The 24,859-nt window shown below is 45.4% G+C and overlaps 1 protein-coding gene across 1 annotated transcript in view; it reads right to left on the bottom strand.

Moving 5' to 3' along the window:
* NBEAL1 (neurobeachin like 1) overlaps nt 1-24,859 on the bottom strand; it is a 130,195-nt gene that overhangs the window by 91,898 nt on the left and 13,438 nt on the right. The window contains exons 2-4 of the mRNA XM_056861453.1: nt 11,117-11,208; nt 2,676-2,837; nt 595-676 (exon numbers count right to left, since the gene is read on the bottom strand). Coding sequence (XP_056717431.1) covers nt 595-676; nt 2,676-2,837; nt 11,117-11,208 — 336 coding nt within the window. The remainder of the gene's footprint in view (nt 1-594; nt 677-2,675; nt 2,838-11,116; nt 11,209-24,859) is intronic.

Here is a 24,859-nt window from a genome sequence, read left to right on the forward strand (position 1 = left end):
GATTCTTTTTGATTATGCATGCCTTTTCCGCCCATCAGAGGTTGCCTCGCTCTCCCCGTGCGTTTTGCCTGTGTTTTTAGCCAGAATCTGGAAAACGTGGGCAAAACACAGGGAAATGTGTAGGGAGTCGACCTCTGACGGTCTGGAAAGGCATGCATAATCAAAAGGAAGCCCCGAAACAGTTGGTGGGGGTGACCGCGGGGAAACGTCTCTGCATAAAAGGCCTTTGTATCAACTTATTTACCTATCTATCTAGGAGATTTTTATGCCTCCTCTCCACAAACCTGCTCCAGGCAGATTGCGATTAGAATTAAAAACAATATGCCATACCATATACAAATTAACAAATAATCAGAAATTCATTTAACATTACGGAACACCTATGACCCCCACCCACAAAGCTGGAGAAGTGAAGAATTCTCTCTAAACATTTCCTCACTAGCTTTGCTTCCACCTCACTATCTTCAAAGAGACCCCCTTGATGCCAGTCAACGAAACCTGGACTCTAGCTGTTAAAAAAAGCAGAGTTAATTCCCTACGAAGAACAAATTTCTGACAGGAAAGCAAGAAAAAGAGAATTTCTCCCTCGCTCACCTGCTGAATATAGAGCGTGGTCATTGTAATGACATGATTAATGTAGGAGCAAGTCCCAATCTCTTCCACGTTAGCCAGGTTTCTGGAACAGAAACAAAGTCATGGGAGGGAGGGAAGGAAGATTTTCCCGAGCTTAATAAATACAATTTAGCATTCAGTAGAAGTACTGGTAGGAACGCATCTCAAGGTTTGGAAAAACATCATATGGGAAGAGAAATCTCACTTGAAGAGTCTGTGTACCTTTAAACTGGAAATCTGAACCCTCAAACTGTAACGCTGCTAAACGCAGACTAGGAACAAATTTAGAGAGGGTGACCAGAATCAAAGAAACCATTCCAAAGGACAAGAAAAGGTCAGCATCCAAAGGCAAAGATTATACAATGTAAAGGTTATATCAATACAAATTATGTATCAATACAAATTATTACAGGCTAAAATCAATAACATATATAAGGCCCTGCAATAGCCTGGGTGTGTGAAGTGCCGTCAAGACGCAGCCGACTTATGGCGACCCCTTTTTGGAGTTTTCATGGCAACTAACAGAGGTGGTTTGCCTTCCTGTGCACAGCGACGCTGGTATTCCTTGGTGGTCTCCCATCCAAATACTAACCAGGGCCGACCCTGCTTAGCTTCTGAGATCTGACGAGATCAGGCTAACGAAACCAATATATTCATGTAAACATATGTCCATTTGTGTTGTATGTTTACATGAATATATTGGTTTGGCGGGCTATTGCAGGGCCTTATACACATTATTGATTTTAGCCTGTAATAAATACATACATAATTTGTATTGATATAACCTTTACATTGTATAATCTTTAGCCTTGGATGCTGTTTTTTTTTCCCTTGTCCTTTGGGTACTTAATTCAGTTGTTTTTAGGGTTAAGTCTTTTTCCCCTGTGTTGTTGGTGTACCATTCCAAAGGAGACAGGAACAGAACTCGAATCTGACGTCTCTGGCCTCCGCTTACTCTCACCATACTCTTTTGGAGTTTGGTTTGGAGCGGTGGAGTCTGATCTGGAGAACCGGGTGGGTTTCCCCACTCCTCCACACGAAGCCAGCTGGGTGATCATGGGCTAGTCACAGCTCTCTTAGAGCTCTCTCAGCCCCACCAACCTCTCAGGGTGTCTGTTGTGGGGTGGGGAAGGAAAGGTGATTGTAAGCCGGTTTGATTCTGCCTTAAGTGGTAGAGAAAGTCGGCATATAAAAACCAACTTCTTCTTCTTTATCGACAGCTCGGGCTGCTTTCACATTCATTGGATAATGAACTTTCAATGGTCGTTAGCAGTCATATTTGTATATATTTGTTAGTCCTCTTTCACTTTGAAATGCACTGATTACACTTTCATTAGTTGTTTCATTAGTTGAGTCAGTATTTATTGTTGCCTTGGATTCCTGCACTGTCTTTCTTACCTTGGTATTAGAGCAGAGGTGTTTATTTTGGCTTACTCAACTTCCAGGTAATAGCAGAAGATCTCCTGCTATTACAACTGAACTCCAGCCGATAGAGATCAGTTCACCTGGAGAAAATGGCCGCTTTGGCCATTGAACTGTATGGCACTGAAGTCCCTCCCCTCCCCAAACCCCGCCCCAAACCCCGCCCTCCTCAGGCTCCGCCCCAAAAACCTCACGCCAATGGCAAAGAGGGACCAGGGAGGAAGAGGAGGAGGAGAAGGAGAAGGAGGAAGAGGAGGAGGAGAAGGAGGAGGAACAGTAGTAGTTGGTTTTTATACCCTAATTTTCTCTACCTTTTTAAGGAGACTCAAACCGGCCTTCCTCTCCCCACAACAGACACCTTGTGAGGGGAGAGGAAAGCCGGTTTGAGTCTCCTTAAAAAGGTAGAGTTCGGAGAGAACTGTGACTGGCCCAAGGTCACCCAGCGGGCTTCAAGTGGAGGAGTGGGGAAACCAACCTGGTTCACCAGATTACAGTCCAGATTACAGCTCTTAACCACTACACCACACCGAAGGGAAGGAGGTGTGAATTGGAAGAGGCAGAACAGCCATGAAGAGGGAATACTGATGACCCTTCCCCCATGAAACCTCTCAGAACTTCAATTAACTTTTAAAAATATATACCGGCAAAGGATAATGAAGAATTTGACGAGGAGGAGCGACATGGCCTGCTGTGGTTCTTCCAGTCCTTCTGATAGCTTCTGGACACAATGGAGCAGCTGGAGTCTCAACACCTGAAGAATGTTATCAGGAAGCAGCGATATTCCAGGGGGTATATCATCCACCCTAAAAATACACCCAGGAACTTTTTAAAGAAAAATAAAAGGCAAAAGAGCATTCATCTTTAACATCTTTTATTCAGTGATAACGCCCACTGCGCTTAACAACACGAAAGAAATTAGCCATTGACTGCCAGAGAGCCCCTCCCGTCACCAAAGCCCTTCTTTTTTAATCCTATAATTAAACCCCATCTAAATATATATATAGAGAGATATTATTTTAATATGACCTCTCTAGGGAAGAATTTGCTATAATTGGCGCATGGCAATTATGAGATCATCAAACTCGGATCCGCCTTGAATAGAGGCTATTCCTGTCCACGGGAGGGGGTGGATCGCCAGTCTTAGATCCTTCTGAGCTAGAGATCTGCCAGGACCCACAAAGGGCCAGACAAATGATTCTGCGGGCCTTAAATGGCCCCCGGGCCTGACGTTCCCCACCCCTGCTCTAGTTGAATTGTCTTTACATCTGTTCAGCCAAACATGATCCCTACTACTTCCTAACAAAATTCAACTTTTTATGTCTAGCTACAGAAATAAGTGTTCAGCTTAAAGGCCATTCTTATTAATCAGTTTGAAAGCCTGAGGTTTAATAGTTGGTAATAATAAAATCAAGCCAGTGAACTAACTTCCACTGTTACTGTAGCTCCATCTGAAGGTGTCATAAGAGCATAAGAAAGGCCCTGCTGGATCAGACCAAGGCCCATCAAGTCCAGCAGTCTGTTCACACAGTGGCCAACCAGGTGCCCCTAGGAAGCCCCCAAACAAGACGGCTGCAGCAGCATTGTCCCGCCTGTGTTCCACAGCACCTGATATAATAGGCATGCTCCTCTGATCCTGGAGAGAATAGGTATGCATTATGGCTACTATTCATAAGAACATAAGAAAAGCCATTCTGGATCAGACCAAGGCCCACCAAGTCCAGCAGTCTGTTCACACAGGGGCCAACCAGGTGCCTCTAGGAAGCCCACAAGAAAGACAACTGCAGCAGCACTGTCCTGCCTGTGCTCCACAGCACCTAATATAATAGGCGTGCTCCTCTGATCCTGAAGAGGATAGGTATGCATCATGACTAGTATTCATTTTGACTAGTAGCCATGAATACCCCTCTCCTCCAAGAACATGTCCACTCCCCTCTTAAAGCCTTCCAAGTTGGCAGCCCTCACCACATCCTGGGGCAGGGAGTTCCACAATTTTATTTATTTAGGAAATTTGTACGCCGCCTCTCCAGACCTGCTCAAGGCAGCTCATGCTTAAAATAAATCTAAAGAAGCCAATAAAAATCAAGCCAATAAAACAAATCATGCAGTAAAACGAGTTAGTAAAAGAAGTCAATTAAAAAAGCCAGGGCATAGGAGCACATAAAAACAACCAGAGCCGCCTAAAACAATATTAATAAAACAGCCCTTGGGCTAGGAGTAGACTATAAAACAACTAATAAGCAACGACTCAGTTAAAAGACTGGGTGAAGATAAATGCTTGGACCTGGCCCCAAAGGAAAGTAAGGAAGGTGGCCAGAAAAACCTCAAGTGGGAAGGCAACCCTGCCGAGAGACAACCCTTCTCATTCCAAAGTCCTGCTTCAGTACTAATGAGAGTCAGGAAAGTACTATGGAGCATGTAAAGCCTGTCCAACTTTATTTAAAGACTGCTAGGAGGCGGCTGATGTAGATATGTTCTGTGTGTGTGTTAAGTGCCGTCAAGTCACTTCCGACTCATGGCAACCCGAAGAATCAATGTCCTCCAAAACATCCTATCTTTAACAGCCTTGCTCAAGTCTTGCAAATTGAGGGCCGTGGCTTCCTTTATAGAGTCCATCCATCTCTTTTGGGGACTTCCTCTTTTCCTGCTGCCTTCAACTTTTCCTAGCATGGTTGTCTTTTCCAGTTACTCTTGTCTTCTTATAATATGACCAAAGTATGATAGCCTCAGTTTAGTCTTTTTAGTTTCTACGGTCAGTTCAGGCTTGATGTATAACCCACTGGTTTTTTGTTTGTTTGTTTGTTTTTGGCAGTCCATGGTATCTGTAACACTCTAGATATGTTCTACTTCCTGCTATAAGTAGCGTTGGGTCGAAAGAAGGATGGATGGAGGGGGTGCCCCAATAGCCCCGGACAAAGAGAAGAGGGAGAATGACACCTGATTAAGTGGTATCATGAGAGGCAGGCAGTGACTCTCCACCCCCATCCTGTCCATCCCCCCAGTAACTTTGCTGGCAAGTTCCACTACACCATGCTAGTTCCAATCAAGGTTCAACTCTGGCTCACGCAACTTGTGCTCCCCTGCATTAAAGAAGGCGAAAAGTGCTGGCACGGCTATGGGTTGGATCCAGCCAACTTTTTCGCCCAATCTCAGCTAATTCCCATCCTTATCACAGCCCCCATTTCATGTGGCTTTTGTCCATGCCGGTCCCATGATCCCAAAGCGAGCCTCTTCGGTGGTTAAAGAGGACCTCTTCCTCACCGGTGGAATACATGGCTGGATCTAACCCCATGTCCAGTTTCCTTATTATCTTCTCGATCTTTGCCTCAGTAGATGCTACTCGTACACGCTAACTGGAAAGGGATGGAAGTCTACTGAGACACAGATACTGCAAACCTCAGCAGAGTTGTGCCCTTCTAAATACACTAAAGCCAACGGGCTTAGAAGGGTGAAACTGTTTAGGATTGTGCTGTAAATCTACAAGCTTAATTACAGGATGACAGCAGTTGCCTACCAAAAAAACAACTCAAACCTTGCAAAAACTAATTTTTTTAACAGAAAGCCAGCCACGTTTCGTCATATTTATAAACCAGAATTAAATATCTCATTGTCCAAGTGACTTTTTTTGCAGAACCTTTACATGCTGAACGCTGAAATTAGAAGATGATGAAAGCTCACATTTCTCTCGCCACTGAGAAATTTTCTCCCGCAGTAAGGCGAAGAGAGTCTCTCCAGCTGGCCTGGTTTCATCCTCTCAATTGTAAGCAGAACAAGATGCCATCGGTGCTTTGGCAAATAGAAAGCAGCAGAGGGGATTAATCTTTCATGTTCCCCAGACACAGCTGTCTAGAGATCTATTCTACTGCAGAGCGCCCCGTCTTGCCTCCTGACAGAAGCTCCATGAAATTGCAGGCGAACAGCCTGATCCTAAATACATTTCTTGGCAGGGAGCCCGCTGCTTTCGACAGCATTTACTTCCTTGTAATGGGTTAAGGATTGGGGTTGGGGAGAAACCAATTCTACACGGACACACGTTACATCCTGCAGCATTTTGATTTGGGGGACGGGCCGTGGTTCAAGTGGCAGAGCATCTGCTTGGCATCAGAAGCTCCCAGCTTCAATCCTTGGCATCTCCAGCTAAAGGTTCGGGCAGCAGATGATGTGAAAGACCTCTACCCGAGACCATGGAGAGCTACTGCCAGTCTGAGCAGACAATACTGACTTGATGGACCAAGGGTCTGATTCAGTTGAAGAGTTGGTTTTTATATGCCAACTTTCTCTACCTTTTTTAAAGGAGAATGAAACCGGCTTACAATCTCCTTCCCTTCCTCTCCTTACAACAGACACCCTGTGAAGTATGTGGGGCTAAGAGGGTTCAGAGAGAACTGTGACTAGCCCAAGGTCACCCAGCAGGCTTCATGTGTAGGAGCGGGGAAACCAACCCGTTTCACCAGATTAGAGTCCGCCGCTCATGTGAAGTAGTGGGGACTCAAATCCAGTTCTCCAGATTAGAGTCCACTGCTCTTAACCACTACACCACGCTGGCTTTAAGGAAGCTTCATGTGTTCATAAGTATTCAGTTGGAGAACCGTTAATAATATGATGGGTTGTCACATGAAGCTGCCTTATACCGAATCAGACCCTTGGTCCATCAAAGTCAGTATTGCCTGCTCAGACCAGCAGCAGCTCTTCAGTCTCAGGCAGAGGTCTTTCACATCACCTACTTGCCTAGTCCCTTAACGTAGGGTTGCCAGCAACAGGTTGGGAAATACCTGGAGATTTTTGGGATGGAGCCTGAGGAGGGGAAGGACTTCAGTGCCATAGAGTCCAGTTGCCAAAGCATCCATTTTCTCCAGGGGAACTGATTTCTATCAGCTGGCGATCAGCTGTAATAGTGGGAGAACGCCAGCTACTACCTGGAAGTTGGCAACCCTAACTTTAACTGGAGAAGCTGGGGATTGAACCTGGGATCTTCTGCATGCTAGGAAGCAGATGCTCTACCACTGAGCCACAGCCTGATAGCCCCTCCCCAATAGCTAACCCCCATGCAAAAGAAGTTACCAGATTTCTAAACAGTGGTTCTGAACCCTAGCAATTTGTCCTACTGCTTTGAAGGTGGCAAGTGCTCCTTCCCTGGAGGTTTTTAAGAAGAGGCTAGATGGCCATCTGTCAGCAATGCTGATTCTATGACCTTAAGCAGATGATGAGAGGGAGGGCATCTTGGCCATCTTCTGGGCATGGAGTAAAAGTCACTGGGGGTATGTGGGGGGGGGGGAAGGTAGTTGTGAATTTCCTGCATTGTGCGGGGGGTTGGACTAGATGACCCCGGTGGTCCCTTCCAACTCTATGATTCTATGAAAAGCCTCTACTTTTGAACTCAGCGCTTCCTCCTTGTCACGAAAAGCACATAAGGAGAACACAGCACCAGACTTGAGAGGAACCGCCTTTTGTACGATAGTTATTATGGAAAACAAAAACAAAAAAAAGGGAGGAACCTGAAATTCAACGGGGACACACAGGCAGAAAGTTCGTGCGGTAATAAAGGTGCTGGTCTTTCAAGGTGCCAGAAGACTTCTGGAACAGGCCTCATTAATTATTTACTCTGTGTGGGTTATCGCTCTGTGTAAATATATTGCATCCACTGCACACATGGAACAGATGATGTAACGGGAAGCTTCTTGTGGCCGGCTCTCAAAGATGCTAAAGCGATCCTCGCTTGCCTTGACGGCTGCCGAGATATTATCTCGGTACATCTGTTCCTAGGCCAGGCCAATCCTATATGCGGGGCTTTTTTTAACATTGCAGCTTTAATCCCGTCATTAATCTGAAAGCAGAAAAACCAGCGGATTTTCTACTGGGCGCTCAAAAAAACAACAACACACAACAATACCACATAATCCTAGAAAACTCACAGTGGGTAGCCGTGTTAGTCTGTCTGCAGTAGTAGAAAAGGGCAAGAGTCCAGTAGCACCTTAAAGACTAACAAAAATATTTTCTGGTAGGGTATGAGCTTTCTGAAGAAGTGAGTATCTGAAGAAGTGAGCTGTGGCTCACGAAAGCTTATACCCTACCAGAAAATATTTTTGTTAGTCTTTAAGGTGCTACTGGACTCTTGCCCTTTTCTAATCCTAGAAAAGATATTGTGCTTGCAGAGCTCCAGGTTGGGATTCCCTCCCCCCCCTTTTAAATCTTTTGCCATGTTGTTATGAAAAATAGTATTAGTTTCGAAAGAAACCACCAACAATACTTAAATGTAAGATTTCCACAGCATCCACGTTGGTTGGTCCTTTCCCATTGGGTAGGGTTGCCAGCCTCCAGGAAGTAGCTGGAGATCTCCTGCTATTACAACTGATCTCCAGCCGATAAGAGGTCAGTTCCCCTGGAGAAAATGGCCACTTTGGCAATTGGACTCTATGGCATCGAAGTCCCTCCCCTCCCCAAACCCCGCCCTCAGGCTCTGCCCAAAAACCTCCCACCGGTGGCGAAGAGGGACCTGGCAACCCTACCACTGGTAGTGCTTGAATAATCTGCTTAAAACGACTCTGTGATAGGCAAACACTTCCTGAGACGACTCCTCAGGCCCAACCCAGAGCTCCACGTGGTTGCGGCGGTCTGGCAAGTTACTTTACAACTTCACCCTCCCTCGCAGAGGTGCCAACTCTGTATGAGGGCAATTCTTGGAGGTGGGGGTGGAGAAAACGGTCACACAAGCCTCATTTCTGAGAATGCAGGAGCTTGGAGGTTCTGCAGCCGTCCCAGGTCTCCACCCAGCAAGGCTCCTCTCAGTCTTACTCCTGGTGTAACCTACTTCCCCCAGGATGCCCCCAACTAGTCATTAAGAGTATCTCCGGTTGAAGGACTAGGACTCTAGCGCTCTTAGCTGTGTGGCAGCTTAAAGGCTTTGCCTCAGTTTCCCATTTTCTGTTTCACGCGCACCAGCTAATGCGGGGACACACATATTGGCATATGTTGGGGGATGAAAGGGTCAACCGCCGGCCCCTTCCCTTTGCTTCTCCTTGGGAAGCATGGCTGAATGGCTACAGAGGTCAGTCTGCCGATGTTTGAAAGGTTAAAAAAAATGTAATGAAGGAATAACAAATGTAATGAAGAAATAACAAGCATACAGAGCGTTTTGTAATCACAACTGAATGATCAAAACCAAAGCAACATAACCACAGTGTCACAACCATTAGATTTATCCCTAGTAGATGATGGTTAGAATAGGGATAGGCAACATAATCTTAAAACACTTAATTTTCAGAAAACATCCTTTCCCTGAAATCCTACCGCCGGGGAATGAGTGGACCCCAGGGCTGTACCCAGGGGTCCGCTAATCCCCCAGTAGTAGGATTTCAGAGGACATGGAAGGCTGCAGTTGAGCAGGGACGATCTGCCCAAACTGCACACCCTTAACAAGCACATGAGAGGCTAACACCCTCCAAAGGAGATAAACAAAAGAACAAGTTGGTTTCAGCCTAGTAGGCAGGTAACCAGATTTTCCCCAATGCCTCTAGCATCAAAATACATTTGCTTAAAAACAAAGATCTAACAGCGCAGCCCACCAACATTCGCAAACCATGTTTTAGTTCATTTAAAAGATCGAACAGTGCGGTCCACAAACATTTCCAAAGCACTTTTTAATTCATTTAAAAGCCAGAGATGAGAATCACAGAAATAGACCTGTTAGCCACATTTACAGTGAACAGGCCGAAATAACCGAACTGTACATTCAGTTAGCATTCCCAGCAGCCTTTCCACCTGACGTAACTCTTGGCTGCAATGAGGGTGCACCAGAAGCACAGAGAAAGGTTATTTCCTGGTTCCACGAAAACGAGAATGTTTACTTTGCTGCATAATTTACCAGTCCCAAGATTGCCTTTAAAGACTGTTAGCCAGGAAAATCAAGTAATACCAGTGTGGGGAAAAAAAAATCTTTACACAGACACAGGGCTTATTTGCTGTACAAGTTTATCTTGGGTCACTGCTGGGTTGCAGGTGATTTAACTGGCGACTGACCTTCAGTGTTGGAACTGAAGATACACGAGAACTGATGGAGATGTCACCAGAAGTCGCAATTTTTTTAAGGTACAAAGTGTGCCACTTGAAAAGGGGGCCCTTGCCTCACTCCAGGGTCCACCTGGTTTTGTTTTTTTCATATTAGGAATCATGTTAAAAATAGGGTACGGGCATGTAGAGTTCAGCATCTGCGGGTTCAGAGCACAACCTTTTAATCAGCCAATATTAGGTGTATGGATCACATGGATGGGAACAGTATAGACCAGTGGCGTCAAACTCAACTGTTACGAGGGCCAGCTATGACTTAAATGTCACTTGGTCAGGCCGGGCCATGTCTCGCCAACCCGGATTGAGAGTGGGGAGGGGGTGGATGCCTTGGCTGGCTTGTGGGCAAGATAAGAGCTCTCAAGGGGCTGGATCCGGCCCACGACCCTTATGTTTGACAGTCCTGGTACAGACACCCCCCCATTCGAATCCTTTTCACCCAACAATGTAGAATCTGTGCATATAAAGCCTTGTCTAAACTGGCCATATTTTTCTTTTCAGCTCTCTTCCTTGCCCGTCACCTTGCTAAGTTCTAAACAAGCCAATGTTTGAATTTTTTAAATCTTGGGAAATTTCACACTGTGTATATGCTTCTTCCCAAGGTTTAGCAGTTTCCCAGTTTCCAAGAAATTTTATTTTAAGAACCCCGTGTAATTTGAGAATAGTAATCTAGGATAGCTGAAGACAAGCCGAATATTCACTAATGGGGGGAGACCTCAAATCTGGCAACAATAATACGAAGCACATAACAGCAGACAATGATAGACAGAATTATTTTCATTAATTTATTTATTTTTGGATTTATAGCCCACTCTATCCTGGCCAAATTAGCAAGTTTGCGTTGCGTTTCTGTGTGTGCGAAAAGTACGCACAGTCATCTGCAGAGTATAAAAGCTCCAGGTGCACAATACATACCTACAGATCAGTAGACACACACCTGCATACACACAATTGTGTTTTACACACTTCATTTTCCAGCCCTACCGTTACCGGGGTATCGACACAAAGGGCTATTAGCACATACCTAGTGGGCAGTTTCTCAAAGTCCACATCCAGAAACTGTTCATAAGTAGACACAAAGCTGTCCAGCCAGAGTTTCAAGTAGTCAGGATCTTTCTGCGAAGACAATTAAAACAGAATAACGTTATTCGTTGTTGCATAGGCATTTAAGAATGCACGCACACACCCCGGTCATTTTACACCACAATAATGTAGGCAGCTGCACTATGCATACAGTCTTTACATAATTCTACTTCCTTATAGGGCTGTTGACCAAACCATTTCAGGGAGGGGGCTATGGTTCAGTGGTAGAGCATCTGCTTGGTGTGCAGAAGGTCCCAGGTTCAATCCCCAGCATCTCCAATTAAAAGGACCAGGTAGTGGGTCACATGAAAGACTCTGCCTGAGAACCTGGAGAGCAATCTGAGTAGACAATACTGACCTCTATCTATCTATCTATCTATCTATCTATCTATCTATCTATCTATCTATCTATCTATCTATCTATCTATCTATCAGATTTATATCCCGCCCTCATCCCCAGCAAGCCAGGCTCAGGGTGGGTAACAACAATCAAAACGCAAAATATATAAAATACATAAAACCATCAACATCATTAAAACTATAATATCTATAATCATGTATACACAGATGGCCTTGAATGTACCTAGGTGCAACAGAATATCAGCCCCTCACAGATTTCAAGAGTGGGGGGCGGGATGGGGAGGCAGGTAAAGATGGATCCTCTTGCAGCTGTCCTCAGTTATAGGCCTGACGGAGCAATGGTCTGATTCATCAGAAGGCAGATTCATATGCACTTATTTCGAAGTGATTCAATAACAAAGCCAAACATTCCCAAAAGACGATCAGATTCCCAAACCATTTCTTTTATAAAATCTTTATAACAGTACCCCTCATTGGGTCTCTGTGGGTTGGTGCAATTGTTAAGCACCCCAAAATGCATCCAGGCTGCAAAATTCATATTGCAATTAATGCCATCTACTAATACAAGTAGCAGAGGCTAGAAACTGTGGTTTAAGTACCACTCGCAGTTTCTAAGCAGCTCCATAAGATGACAGAAGAAGAAAGTGAAGCCACAAAGTCCATGGCTACCTGGCAGCAGAATGGCCATGACCTCATCTCCAGAACCAATCACATGCTAAGATGGGAGAGGAGGAAAAGAAGAAGAGGAAGAAGAGTTGGTTTTTTATATGCCGACTTTCTCTACCACTTAAGGAAGAATCAAACTGGCTTACAATCACCTTCCCTTCCCCTCCCCACAACAGACACCCTGTGAGGTAGGTGGGGCTGAGAGAGCTCTAAGAGAGCTGTGACTAGCCCAAGGTCAAGGAAAAGAAGGGCCCTGCCACGGAAGCAAAAGAATCGCAACCTGACGGGCCACCAAAGAAGGATTCCCCCTTCCCAAGATATATGAAGGCCTTTATCTTCTGCTTTGCATACAGTCCTGGGTTCCATCTGGGACATTTCAAATAAAAAGGATTTTAGGAAGAAAGCTCTGGGAAAAGATCTACATATGAGATTCTGTTGAGCCACTGCCAGCAACAACAGATGAACCAATGTTCTTACTCCACATAAGATAGCAACTCAAAGCAGTACTACTCAGAGTATTATTCAAGTCTATCCAGTAGGGCTTATTCCCAGGAAAACAGCATATAAACTATCAAACATAAAGCTTACATCAACTATTACTCCCTGTCACACCCAACACACGGCCATGACTGAAGAGGAAAAAGACAGTTCCTGTGGTGAGCATCCTTGAAAGTAAGGAGCCTTTCACAAAAGTCAGATAAAGCCAGCAACAACAAAAAAAGGGAAAGGTGGTCCCCTGTGCAAGAACCGGGTCATTACTGACCCATGGGGTGACGTCACATCCCAGTGTTTACTAGGCAGGCAGACTATGTTTACGGGGTGGTTTGCCACTGCTTTCCCCAGACATCTTCCCTTTACCCCCAGCAAGCTGGGTCCTCATTTTACCGACCTCAGAAGGATGGAAGGCTGAGTCAACCTTGAGCCGGCTGCCTGAAACCGACTTCCATTGGGATCGAACTCAGGTAGTGAGCAGAGCTTGGACTACGGTACTGCAGCTTACCACTCTGCGCCATGGGGCCAGCAAAAGCCCTAAAATAGAAACCCTGCTCAGAAAATCAGGTCAGCAAATCACTTTTGGACTATACAGGAGGCTTCAATCAGGCTATTGTGTTTTTGGAACTCATCTGTGCAGACTGCAGACGACAAATGAGTCAGTGGACTCAGGTGGCAGTGATCTAACTGGGAAAGGTATCCAAGAAACAAACTTGCTTCTAGCGAAATGGAAACTTCCACAGAGGACACCGGCCCGTCTCAATAGAAGTCAATGTTGCTCTGTGATGTTCTTTCCACAAATGGTCAAATTACAGTCTTGGGAAGCACAACGGCTTGGATGGGACCTTCCTGAAGTGTGATGGCACAAACTACCCAATTCACTTCCAACGACACAGAATTAAAAAAAAAAAAAAATTCCCCAATCCATTCTGTTATCAGCTAAGCCAACCGCTGTTCCAGACCTGTACAAGGACAGACTGAACTATCCTAACGCAGGCGCGAGAAATTCAGGGTAGCTTTTCACAGGATCATTCATTTTGGAGGAAAAATCACTGGAGACCCATGCTGTCTTGCTAATAATAAGAACATAAGAAAAGCCATGCTGGATCAGACCAAGGCCCATCAAGTCCAGCACTGTTCACTTCTGAAGAAGAAGACTTTCTCTACCACTTAAGGAAGAATCAAACCGGCTTACAATCACCTTCCCTTCCCCTCCCCACAACAGACACCCTGTGAGGTAGGTGGGGCTGAGAGAGCTGTGACTAGCCCAAGGTCAACCAGCTGGCTTCGTGTGGAGGAGTAGGGAAACGAACCCGGTTCACCAGATTCATATCTGATGTGCAGGCTGCTTTCTGACTGAAACATCAAAGAAAAGCCTTTCCAACTTGCAACACCTGGCAAGCTGGATTTCAACAGGTATAACTATATAGCTGCAAGTCAAATATCAAGGTTTTATTAAAACACTGCTTGAAACTTGGCAGATCCTTAAAGAACTTTTAAAAATTGATTTGCCCGTTCTTTTAAGACGTGATGCATAGAAATGTCAGATTCTCAGTCTTGCAGTCAACACAAAGCTCTGATAGAAAAATACTGAGATTGCTTCATATAGCTTAAAGAGAGCAATCAAAGCAGGGGGGCAGAGAGTCAGCATGGTGTAGTGGTTAAGAGTGGTGGTTTGCAGCGGTGGACTCTAATCAGGAGAACCGGGTTTGATTCCCCACTCCTCCACATGAGCGAGACTCTAATCTGGTGAACCAGGTTGGTTTCCCCGCTCCTACACATGAAGCCAGCTGAGTGACCTTGGGCTAGTCACAGCTCTCTTAGAGGTCTCTCAGCCTCACCTACCTTACAGGTTCTTCCTGGAGGATGGCAACCCTAACTAGGGGGCAGTATGTGAAAATGATGTACTAAATAGACTTTTAAGGCAAGAAACTTTGGCGGGGTGATTTGTAGGAAGGAAGACTGAAATAAAACAGTTTTATCTTTATGAAAATTTATGCCAAGCTTATTTACGTTTATACTTCCTCGTAACTGTAAAAGTTTTCCAGGTGGTGTGCTGGCAATCAGTAAGATCACATTTATTTGTTGTTGTGAACTGGCAGTCTATAAATACACTAAATATATAAGTTCAGAATAACAAACCAGAGTGAGATGGCCAGTGTTAGGGAGGGTGTTAGGGTTGCCAACCTCCAGGTAATAGCTGGAGATCTCCTGCTATTACAACTGATCCCCAGCAGATAGAGATCAGTTCCCCTGGAAAAAATGGCCGCCTCGGCAATTGGAATCTATGGCATTGAAGTCCCTCCAGACTTTGCCGGTGGCAAGGAGGGGCCTGTCAGCCCTAGCCAGCGTGGTGTAGTGGTTAGAGTATCACATTAGGATTTCGGTGGCCCGGGTTCAAACCTCCACTCCGCCACAGAAGCTGCCTAGGTTCCATCAGCCCGTAGAGATACTTGTGTGTACACTAGAACACACTGTGAAATCCTGCAAACAGCTCAAATTATACACCAAGAAAAAGTCAGATTCTATAACCTGCATCAATCACACACAACAAATGTATGCATTTTCTTTTTTGAATAATATTGCAATGCTTCCCACTTGTATAAATTACTCTGTTTTTGCTAATTCCAAGGATGGGCCAGGCACTTGACGGCCTGCTCCCAACTCCTGGAAATAGGGCTGCCAACCCCCAGGTACTAGCTGGAGATCTCCTGCTATTACAACTGATCTCCAGCCGATAGAGACCAGTTCACCTGGAGAATACTACCACTTTGGCAATTGGACACTATGGCATTGAAGAAGAGAGGGAGAAGAGTTGGGTTTTTTATATGCCAACTTTCTCTACCATTTAAGCAAGAATCAAACCGGCTTACAATCACCTTCCCTTCCCCTCCCCGCAACAGACACCCTGTGAGGTAGATGAGGCTGAGAGAGCTCTAAGAGAGCTGTGACTAGCCCAAGGTCACCCAGCAGGCTTCATGTGTAGGAATGGAGAAACAAATCCAGTTCACCAGATTAGCCTCCGCCACTCATGTGAAGGAGAGGGGAATCAAACCCGGTTCTCCAGAATAGAGTCCACTGCTCCAAACCACCACTCTTAACCACTATACCACGCTGGAGTCCCCCCCCTTCCCTCCCCAGATCCCACCCTCTACAGGCTCCGCCCCAAAAACCGCCCGCTGGTGGCAAAGAGGGACCTGGCAACCCTATCTGGAAATCTTAGTCAGCAGCTATGTTGACAAAATATAGAGTATTCTAGGATGTGCTTGGTCAAGGATCCCCAATCTTTTTCAGCCTGAAAGCACCTCTGGAATTCTGACACAGGGTCGTAGACTCAACTCCAAAACAGCTGCCACGGGAGGCAGAGCCAGCCATAAAATGTCAAGGAGTGTGATTATGCATAACTTGGATAGCAACACTTTTACGTATGCAATACCTCTGATAGCAAAACATTTCAGGCAGAAGCTCTGCTTCACAAATCAATCAGATCTCCAATGGCCAATCAGAAGCCCCACTGGGCAAAAGCCCCAGCTGACCCTGCCCATTTCTGAAGACACTCGGGCACCGGAAAATAGGTTGCTGGGGCCCACGGGTGCCACGCTGGAGACCCCCGTCTTAAGTGTTAATGTTTTATTCTCTTAATTTTATTACATTTAAATCTGTCTTGTTTCCTGATCTGAGCCTTTAAGAGGACAGCGGTCTACCAGTGTCATCCAAAACAGAGATACACCCTTCTAAGCATGTTGACTTCAACAGACATAGGAGGGCGTAGCTATGCTGTTACTCTTAACGAACAAAGCGATACACAAGATAAAAAACCCTGTTCCTCAATAAGCTAGACAACAAAGCTAACACATTATGAACTTGTCTGGAAGTGACAAATTACAACCTAGTAAAATAACTTAGGTGTTTCTTTTAAGAATCCCGTAGAGCCGGTCTCTGAATAAAAGGGGAAGGTTCCTGGTATACAGAAAGCAAAAACTAACAGAGTTCTGTAAACGTTATTTAAGGATCTGTCAGAGCTGCGATACACGGTTCTCCCCTCCTCACATGTCATCCTCACAACAACCCTCTGAGGTAGGTGTGGCCGAGAGATTGACGAGCGTAGGGTTCCCCAACTTGGCACCCGCCATCACCTTTTGTGGAGCCTACCGAGTGTTTTTAGAAAGAAGAAGAGTTGGTTTTCATATGCCGACTTTCTCCACCACTTAAGGAAGGATCAAACCGGCTTACAATCACCTTCTCTTCCCCTTCCCCAAACAGACACCCTGTGAGTTAGGTGGGGCAGAGAGGAAATTGGGAACCCTAATAGGGTTGCCAGCTCTGGGTTGGGAAATACCTGGAGATTTTTGGGGGGGCGGAGCCTGAGGAGGGTGGGGTTTGGGGAGGGGAGGGACTTCAATGCCATACAGTCCAATTGCCAAAGCAGCCATCTTCTCCAGGGGAACTGATTGCTGTCGGCTGGAGATCAGTTGTAATAGCAGAGATCTCCAGTTACTACCTGGAGGTAGGTGACCCTATGTTGCAAGTTAATAGTGGGTTGTATCTGTCCTGAATATGTACCACCGGCTGACTCCAAACTCTAGGGAAAAAGAAAAGTCCACTCTCTATCTGCTCTTTCCACATCATCCACAACCTTCCTGATTGAAAGCCAATCACTACTTCCCGTGCCAGCCAACCCAAATATTATATTTGCCGGGCAACAAAACATCTGCATTATTTGTAAACTCTAACACTGCTTTTTGGAATGGGCTTTTAAAGCATTATAATCGCAACAGGAGAAGACCAGGATCTCCGTCTTCCTTCTGACTTTGAAGGACACACATTTCAAGATAAACATCACATGATCAGCATTTAAAGGCCGGTGACAAATTCCCAACAGCAGATCCGCAGTTATTTCTGAAAGCACCAAAGTGTGAGAAAAAATGAGTCCACTGAAGTCACCTGACGTCGGTCGCTGGAAACAGATTTTAATTTATGAGAACGCCCGTCAAGGAGGATTTTGGCACCTGAATATTTCTTTCCCTTTTTTAAAAAAAGCAAACCAACCAACTTGGTAAAGCGCAACGAGTTATTTCTGCCTGAATTGCCTTTGCTGGGTTTCAGCACAAACAGAACAGCAAAGTTCAGCACCGTTTACAGCGGCATTAGGAAGTCCCCGCGGCTATAAACAAAAGCGGGATCAGCCAGTGGCTATTTTCAGTGTTACATTCCACACTCCGACAGGGAAAAATATATTCTTCCACGTGGCAATTCGGAAACCAAGTCAAATTCGCCTCAAGGTGCAACCAGTCACTACGCCTATCTTAAAATATCTATTCTAGTCGACTTTTAAGATTGATACAGATTTCTTATTAACGGGTTGGATCCCATCAAACAAGTCTGTCCATGCAAGAGGGGCGTTTTCTCCAGCTCCTCCCTCCCATGGTAGCCCTCCAATCCCTCCCCATTCTTGTCCTGGGGCTCAGTCTCCCAGAAGGAGCATTTCAGGGGGGGGGGAGTGGTAAATTTCGATCGGGTCCAAGCCACTAACTCTAATCTAGAGCAACGGGTGCCAACCTGTTTTTGCTTGCCTACCCCTTGGCAGCACATTTCCATAAATTGTACCCCTCATATAACCAAAGTGTTTGCAATTAACATCGTTGCTGTTATTTCAAATGCCTTTTCCTACCATTATTCAAATTTTTTCAAGTACCCTTAAATTCTTTTCGAGTGTAGAATATATAGGCAGATTAGAGAATCCCTGATTGTGCCTATAATTGCATGTTACCCTCATGAAAATAGAAGGTCTCTTCTTTCAATCCTGCTATCGGATAAGCAGCAGGAGATTACCTGTAAAGTTGCCAAATTTCGTTGGCTGGTTCTTAAAATTAAGAAAAGGCGGAGTGGCGTATAAAGATGCCTTATATAAATTCATATTTTAATAAGATGTATATTGGTAGTATGTAAGCTATTTTACTAATGGATTGTGTTCTTATTTATATTCTGGTCTATGACTGTTTTAAATAAACTTGACTTGACTAATCTAGAGCAACGGGTGCCAACCTGTTTTTGCTTGCCTACCCCTTGGCAGCACATTTCCATAAATTGTACCCCTCATATAACCAAAGTGTTTGCAATTAACATCGTTGCTGTTATTTCAAATGCCTTTTCCTACCATTGTTCAAATTTTTTCAAGTACCCTTAAATGTCCTGGTTAGTACCCCTGGTTCGTACTTACGCGGGGACTCGTGCCAGGAGAACGCTGGTGGGAGGCCCTGCCAGTGTCCGAGGGCCATGCTGCCGCCGCAGTCCAGGGGGGGCAGTGTAAGTGGCCCTAAGCCGGCGTCCATGCCAGTTTGCATGGCGCAAGTGGCATGGACTCCGGTGTAGGGGTCATGCCAGCTTTTAACAGCATTCGCCTCACCCCTTCAGGATTGCACAGTTAATGGGTATAAACAGACAGGTGAAAAATTTTGTGGCGTGTAAGCAAACAACCTCACTGGGTAAATAACATCTCATTAAGCCTCTATTAAGCAGGCAGGACAGTTTTCCTCCAGGTAGCTGGCAACCCTAATATTCGATATTACGTTCTGCACACCTGTGTGCTCTTTCAGCTAGATGTCAGATTCTGGGATGGGGCAAGACAGAAATTCAACAGATGCAGCTTTCTCAAACGCTTGCTACATGCATACTCGCCTAATTAATTTCTGGCCCTGGAATGTCTATTAAGTGATAATTTAAAAAGTGCTTTCCCATCATTACACATTTCTACAAAATGACTGCAAGTTTTTTTTTAAATAGCAATGTTCCAAAGTATGTGATTAATACTGACAGCCTAACCTACCTCACAAGGTTGTTGTGAGGATAAAACGGAGGAGAGGAAATGATGCCAGCTGCTTTGGGTCTCCATTGGGGAGAAAATAAATAATACTGGAGAGTTTTCTAAAAGCCTCACTGGTTAAACAAAACTCAGATTTTTAAAACTTATTTTGTTTGGTTAAGTTCACAGCAATTTTTTGCCCTTCTGCTGCAAGAGATCTCTCACTCATATCATGTGATGCCCCTCTTATTTTTTCCAAATTCCACCATTCTTCTCGGGAAGGAGCAGAACGCCAAGGAGATCAGCAATTCCAGGACTTGTTAGGGTCTAAGGAACGGTGCATTCCCTTCTGCACACAACTATGCTTTGCTGGAAGCTTTCTCCTGAGGCCATAAAAATTACTTCATTGCTAAAACGTAACCAGGGATTCTTTGAGAGATGCATGATGGGAAACGCCATGCTGTACAATTTGCCAAAAAGCTGTAGGAAGCATTGCGGGCAATTCCCACGCTCTCCTAGAAGTGGCATGTCTCATATTCTGTCGTAGAAGAATACTCTTAGACTAATGGGGAAATTTAAAAGCAAATTCAAAAGAAGGTTTCGGTAGGGCACCTCACACGAAGCCAAACTAAGCATCAATAGCTGAACATGAGCCATCCAATTATCCTGAAACAGGTTTCATCTGAAATCGTAACCCCGGGAGATTTCGTTTCTCATTCCTCCTCTAACGAGCCATTTCAAATATCTAATAAATTAAAAGCCACCCCCTCATTACTTCTTCCGCAGGAGGCTTGCAACTTTCATGTATGCCGTTCCTAAGCGAAGGCATTTTTTGCATATTACATGACATTCTGGAAGGAAAAAAACACGAAAGGGGACCAAACGTTTTCAGGGTTGCATTGGAAACTGCCCAGTTTGAGCACATCACACTATTTCCTTGCCAAAAGCACTGGATCATGTCTGTCTTATGGGAGGGGGGGTAGTGGTACAACCACCAGTGACCCTTCAAAGGCCCCAGTGCCACCGGTACAGGCAAGCTAGTGGTTGAAGAAATTTGTGGCTAAGTCAGGGCATCAAGAGGAAACCTGTGTTCTCTATAGAATTTAGAAGAAGAGTTGGTTTTTATATGCCGACTTTCTCTACCACTTGAGGAAGAATCAAACCGGCTTACAATCACCTTCCCTCCCCCTCCCCACAACAGGTAGGTGGGGCTGAGGTAGGTGGGGCTGAGAGAGTTCAGAGAGAACTGTGACTAGACCAAGGTCACCCAGCTGGCTTCATGCGGAGGAGTGGGGAAAGCAACCCAGTTCACCAGATTAGAACCCAATACTCATGTGGAAGAGTGGGGAATCAAACCCGGTTCTCCAGGTTAGAGTCCACCGCTCTTAACCACTACACCACGCCGGCTCTCCACACAGCCCTTAACGGGTGGAAAGTCTGCATACAAATCTCCTTCCTACAAACTGGATGCAATGCAGGCCCTTTGACCCCTCCCCTCTCAAAAAGGTGAGTGTGTGTGTTTTGAAATGTGGCCAAGTCACGGATTTAATTATTTCTAACACACTTGGTTTTATTACTGCCTTTTCTACCATCACCCGTGGTGTAAATCAGCAACTGCAGTTCAAGTAATCCATTAAGAAATTACCACTTTGCAAAATTATTTGGGAAAGAGCTTCTAGCAAGCCCAGTCAAAAGACAAAACGGTTCGTTGATCTGGTCAGAGAGGGTGCAATTTCTTTCAGCTATCGCACCGAGACAAAGAAAAGTGAACAGAACTAGTGAACATATTCTGGCCTCGCTACACAATGGAATGTGGAGTCACCATGCCAAACCATCCTTTGAGGCCTGGGAACACGCCCTGGAGGAGGAGGAGGAGGAGGAGGAAGAGAAGCAAGAGGAAGAGTTGGTTTTTATATGCCGACTTTCTCTACCACTTAAGGAAGAACCAAACCAGCTTACAATCAACATTCCCTTCCTCTTCCCACAACAGACACCTTGTGAGGTAGGTGGGGCTGAGAGAGCTGTGACTAGCCCAAGGTCACCCAGCTGGCTTCATGTGTAGGAGTGGGGAAACCAACCCAGTTCACCAGATTAGCATTGGCCACTCATGTGGAAGAGTGGGGAATCAAACCCGGTTCTCCAGATCAGAGTCCACCGCTCCAAACCACCACTCTTGACCACTACACCACGCTGGACTCTTGAATCCCCTCTACACTTCCTGGTATTTGTTGACAATCATCTGCCATGAGTGCAAAGCGGTATCTTTATTTCACATAGACCTGAGTGGAGATTTCCATATGGCAGAGCTGCCTGTTGGAGACAGAATTGTGCAGGTGCACCTATTTAAATCCAGCCCTGCAGATGCCCAGAGATAACAAGCTATGGTGTGCCCTTACCAAGTAACTTTCATTATCCAAGTTATTTTCATTCTAATTCTTTGTAAGCCACTGGTAGAATCCATATGTGAGTCTGTGTGTCCATTAAGCTAAACAAATTAAGAACTGGAAAGGGGAAAGGAGGAGGGAATGTTCTCACACTTTTGTGGATTTGCAGAGGCCTTGGGCAGTTTTCATTGTCCTGACCATTCTTTGGATAGAATCAGAGTTGGAGTGTATCACAGAATCATAGAGTTGGAAGGGGTCATAGAGGCCATCTAGTCCAACCCCCTGCTCAATGCAGGATCAGCCCAGAGCATCCCAGACAAGTGCTTGTCCAGCCTCTGCTTAAAGACCACCAGTGAGGGGGAGTTCACCATTTCCCTAGGTAGCTGATTCCACTATCGAACAACTCTTATTGTAAAAAATGTTTTCCCTAATATCCAGCCGGTACCTTTCTTCCCACAATTTAAACCCATTATTGCAAGTCCTATGTTCAGTTTTGTAGTTTTGGTTTAGTTTTTCCGATGTATTCTCTAGGGAGCAGTTTTTGCTGTATTTTATATATGTTGTTTTTGTAACATTGTATATTGTTTCTATTATATGATTTAAGAAATAACCAATACAAAAAAAACAACCTCATCTGCCAAGAGGTCTAAACTGGCTTACTACGTGTAGCACTAACCTACAAAGGATATAAGAACTCAGGGGTCTCCATTCCTACTTGTATCTGACAAAGGGAACTTTGCCTCTCAAAAGCTTATGACCCCAAAAATCTGGTTGGTCTCTGCGGTGCTGCTAGAGGACTCGAATCACAGTTCACAAACCCATTTCAACCCACCGTTTGGCGCCTAGGATCTCTCCAAATTCGAACACCCAGCCAAATTATTTTCAGCGGGTAGCCATGTTGGTCTGCCGTAGAACGGTAAGATTTGAGTCCAGTAGCACCTTAATGATCGACAAGATTTTCACGGTATTGTCAGGATATCTTGAAAATCTTGTTGGTTTCTAAGGTGCTGCTGGACTTGAATCCAACCAAGTCATGGTGTTCTAAACCAGGAAGTAAAAGATGGAATTAATACAGCAGGGGGTGAGGTTAGGGTTGCCAGCTCCGGGTTGGGAAATACCTGGAGATTTTGGGAATGGAGCCTGAGGAGGGCAAGGTTTGAGGAGGGGAGGGACTTCAATGCCCTAGAGTCCAATTGCCAAAGCGGCCATTTTCTCCATGGGAACTGATCTCTATCAGCTGGAGATCAGTTGTAATAGCAGGAGATCTCCAGCTACTACCTTGAGTTTGGCAACCCTAGATACAAAACTAACTAACTAAATACATTTAGGCCCCTGCCTGCCTCCTTTTCTTCCTTGCCCAGAGTGCTGAACAGCGTGGATGATGGCTTGCAGAGGAGGAAGCCCTTCTGCGGCCCCCAGACCCCCAAACCGGATGGGATTGTTGCTTGAAGTTCAAACACTGCAAACCTCCAAGCCTCCAATATTTAATAAAGTTTACTTCATCCATTTTTTTTTCTGTTTTCCGTGGGGCTCAGAGCCCCAAAGCCAGACATTCTCGAAAACTACTCCCATCTCAAAGCCGCCATCGTTACTTAAGCGTCAGCCACGCCGGCTCGCCCAGTCGCCTCATTTTTCAGGCTGTTTTCACTGAAATGTCTGGGCATATTTAAGTACATTCTAATTGCTAACAAATGGCTTAGGGTAATTAGTTCCCACAGTAGCAGAGGGAGAAAAACGCACCATGCAAATGACAAGCTGTTTGTTCCTTACCAGATTAAGGGTAGAAACTGTCTTTTGTTCAGATATCTGGGCTTTGACACAGAAACAAAATAAGCTGGGAGCATGTCGCGTGGCGGGGGGGGGGGGTTATCAGAAATCTCCACGATTCCCTCCCCCCCCCCCAGAATTCTCTAAAGCTCTCAAAGGGTTTGAAGAAAAAATCACAAAATCACACAAGGTTGGAAGAGACCACAAGGGCCATCCAGTCCAACCCCCTGCCATGCAGGATCCCACAATCAAAGCACTCCTGACAGATGGCCATCCAACCTCTGCTTAAAGACCTCCAAAGACGGGGACTCCACCTCCCCTGCCCCCCGCAGGCAGCTCATTCCACCGTCTAACTGCCCTCACCGTCAAAATGTTCTTCCTAATAGAAGAACAAGAGTTGGTTTTTATATGCTGACTTTCTCTACCACTTAAGGAAGAATCAAACCGGCTTACAATCTCCTTCCCTTCCTCTCCCCACAACAGATGCCCAAGATTACCCAGCAGGCTTCATGTGGAGGAGTGGGGAATCAATCTGGTTCTCCAGATTAGAGTCCACTGCTCTTAACCACTACACCACACTGGCTCACAGCCTGATCCTAAATACATTTCTTGGCAGGGAGCCCGATGCTTTCAACAGCATTTACTTCCTTGTAATGGGTTAAGGATTGGGGTTGGGGAGAAACCAATTCTACACGGACACACGTTACATCCTGCAGCATTTTGATTTGGGGGACGGGCCGTGGTTCAAGTGGCAGAGCATCTGCTTGGCATCAGAAGCTCCCAGCTTCAATCCTCGGCATCTCCAGCTAAGGTTCGGGCAGCAGATGATGTGAAAGACCTCTACCCGAGACCCTGGAGAGCTACTGCCAGTCTGAGCAGACAATACTGACTTTGATGGACCAAGGGTCTGATTCAGTTGAAGAAGACGACGACTTGGCTTTCATATGCTGAGTTTCTCTACCTTTTTTAAAGGGGAATCAAACCGGCTTACAATCTCCTTCCCTTCCTCTCCTTACAACAGACACCCTGTGAAGTATGTGGGGCTAAGAGGGTTCAGAGAGAACTGTGACCAGCCCAACGTCACCCAGCTGGCCTTATGTGTAGGAGTGGGGAAACCAACCCGGTTAGTCAGATTAGCCTCCGCCGCTCAGTCTGTCGCCTGGAGCTTGCAAAGAATTTCCAAGGGTGCAAAGAAAGGTAGCTTTTCCTGAAA

Source organism: Euleptes europaea, chromosome 15, assembly GCF_029931775.1.
Source record: "Euleptes europaea isolate rEulEur1 chromosome 15, rEulEur1.hap1, whole genome shotgun sequence".
In the NCBI taxonomy this organism is placed as follows: Eukaryota; Metazoa; Chordata; class Lepidosauria; order Squamata; family Sphaerodactylidae; genus Euleptes; species Euleptes europaea.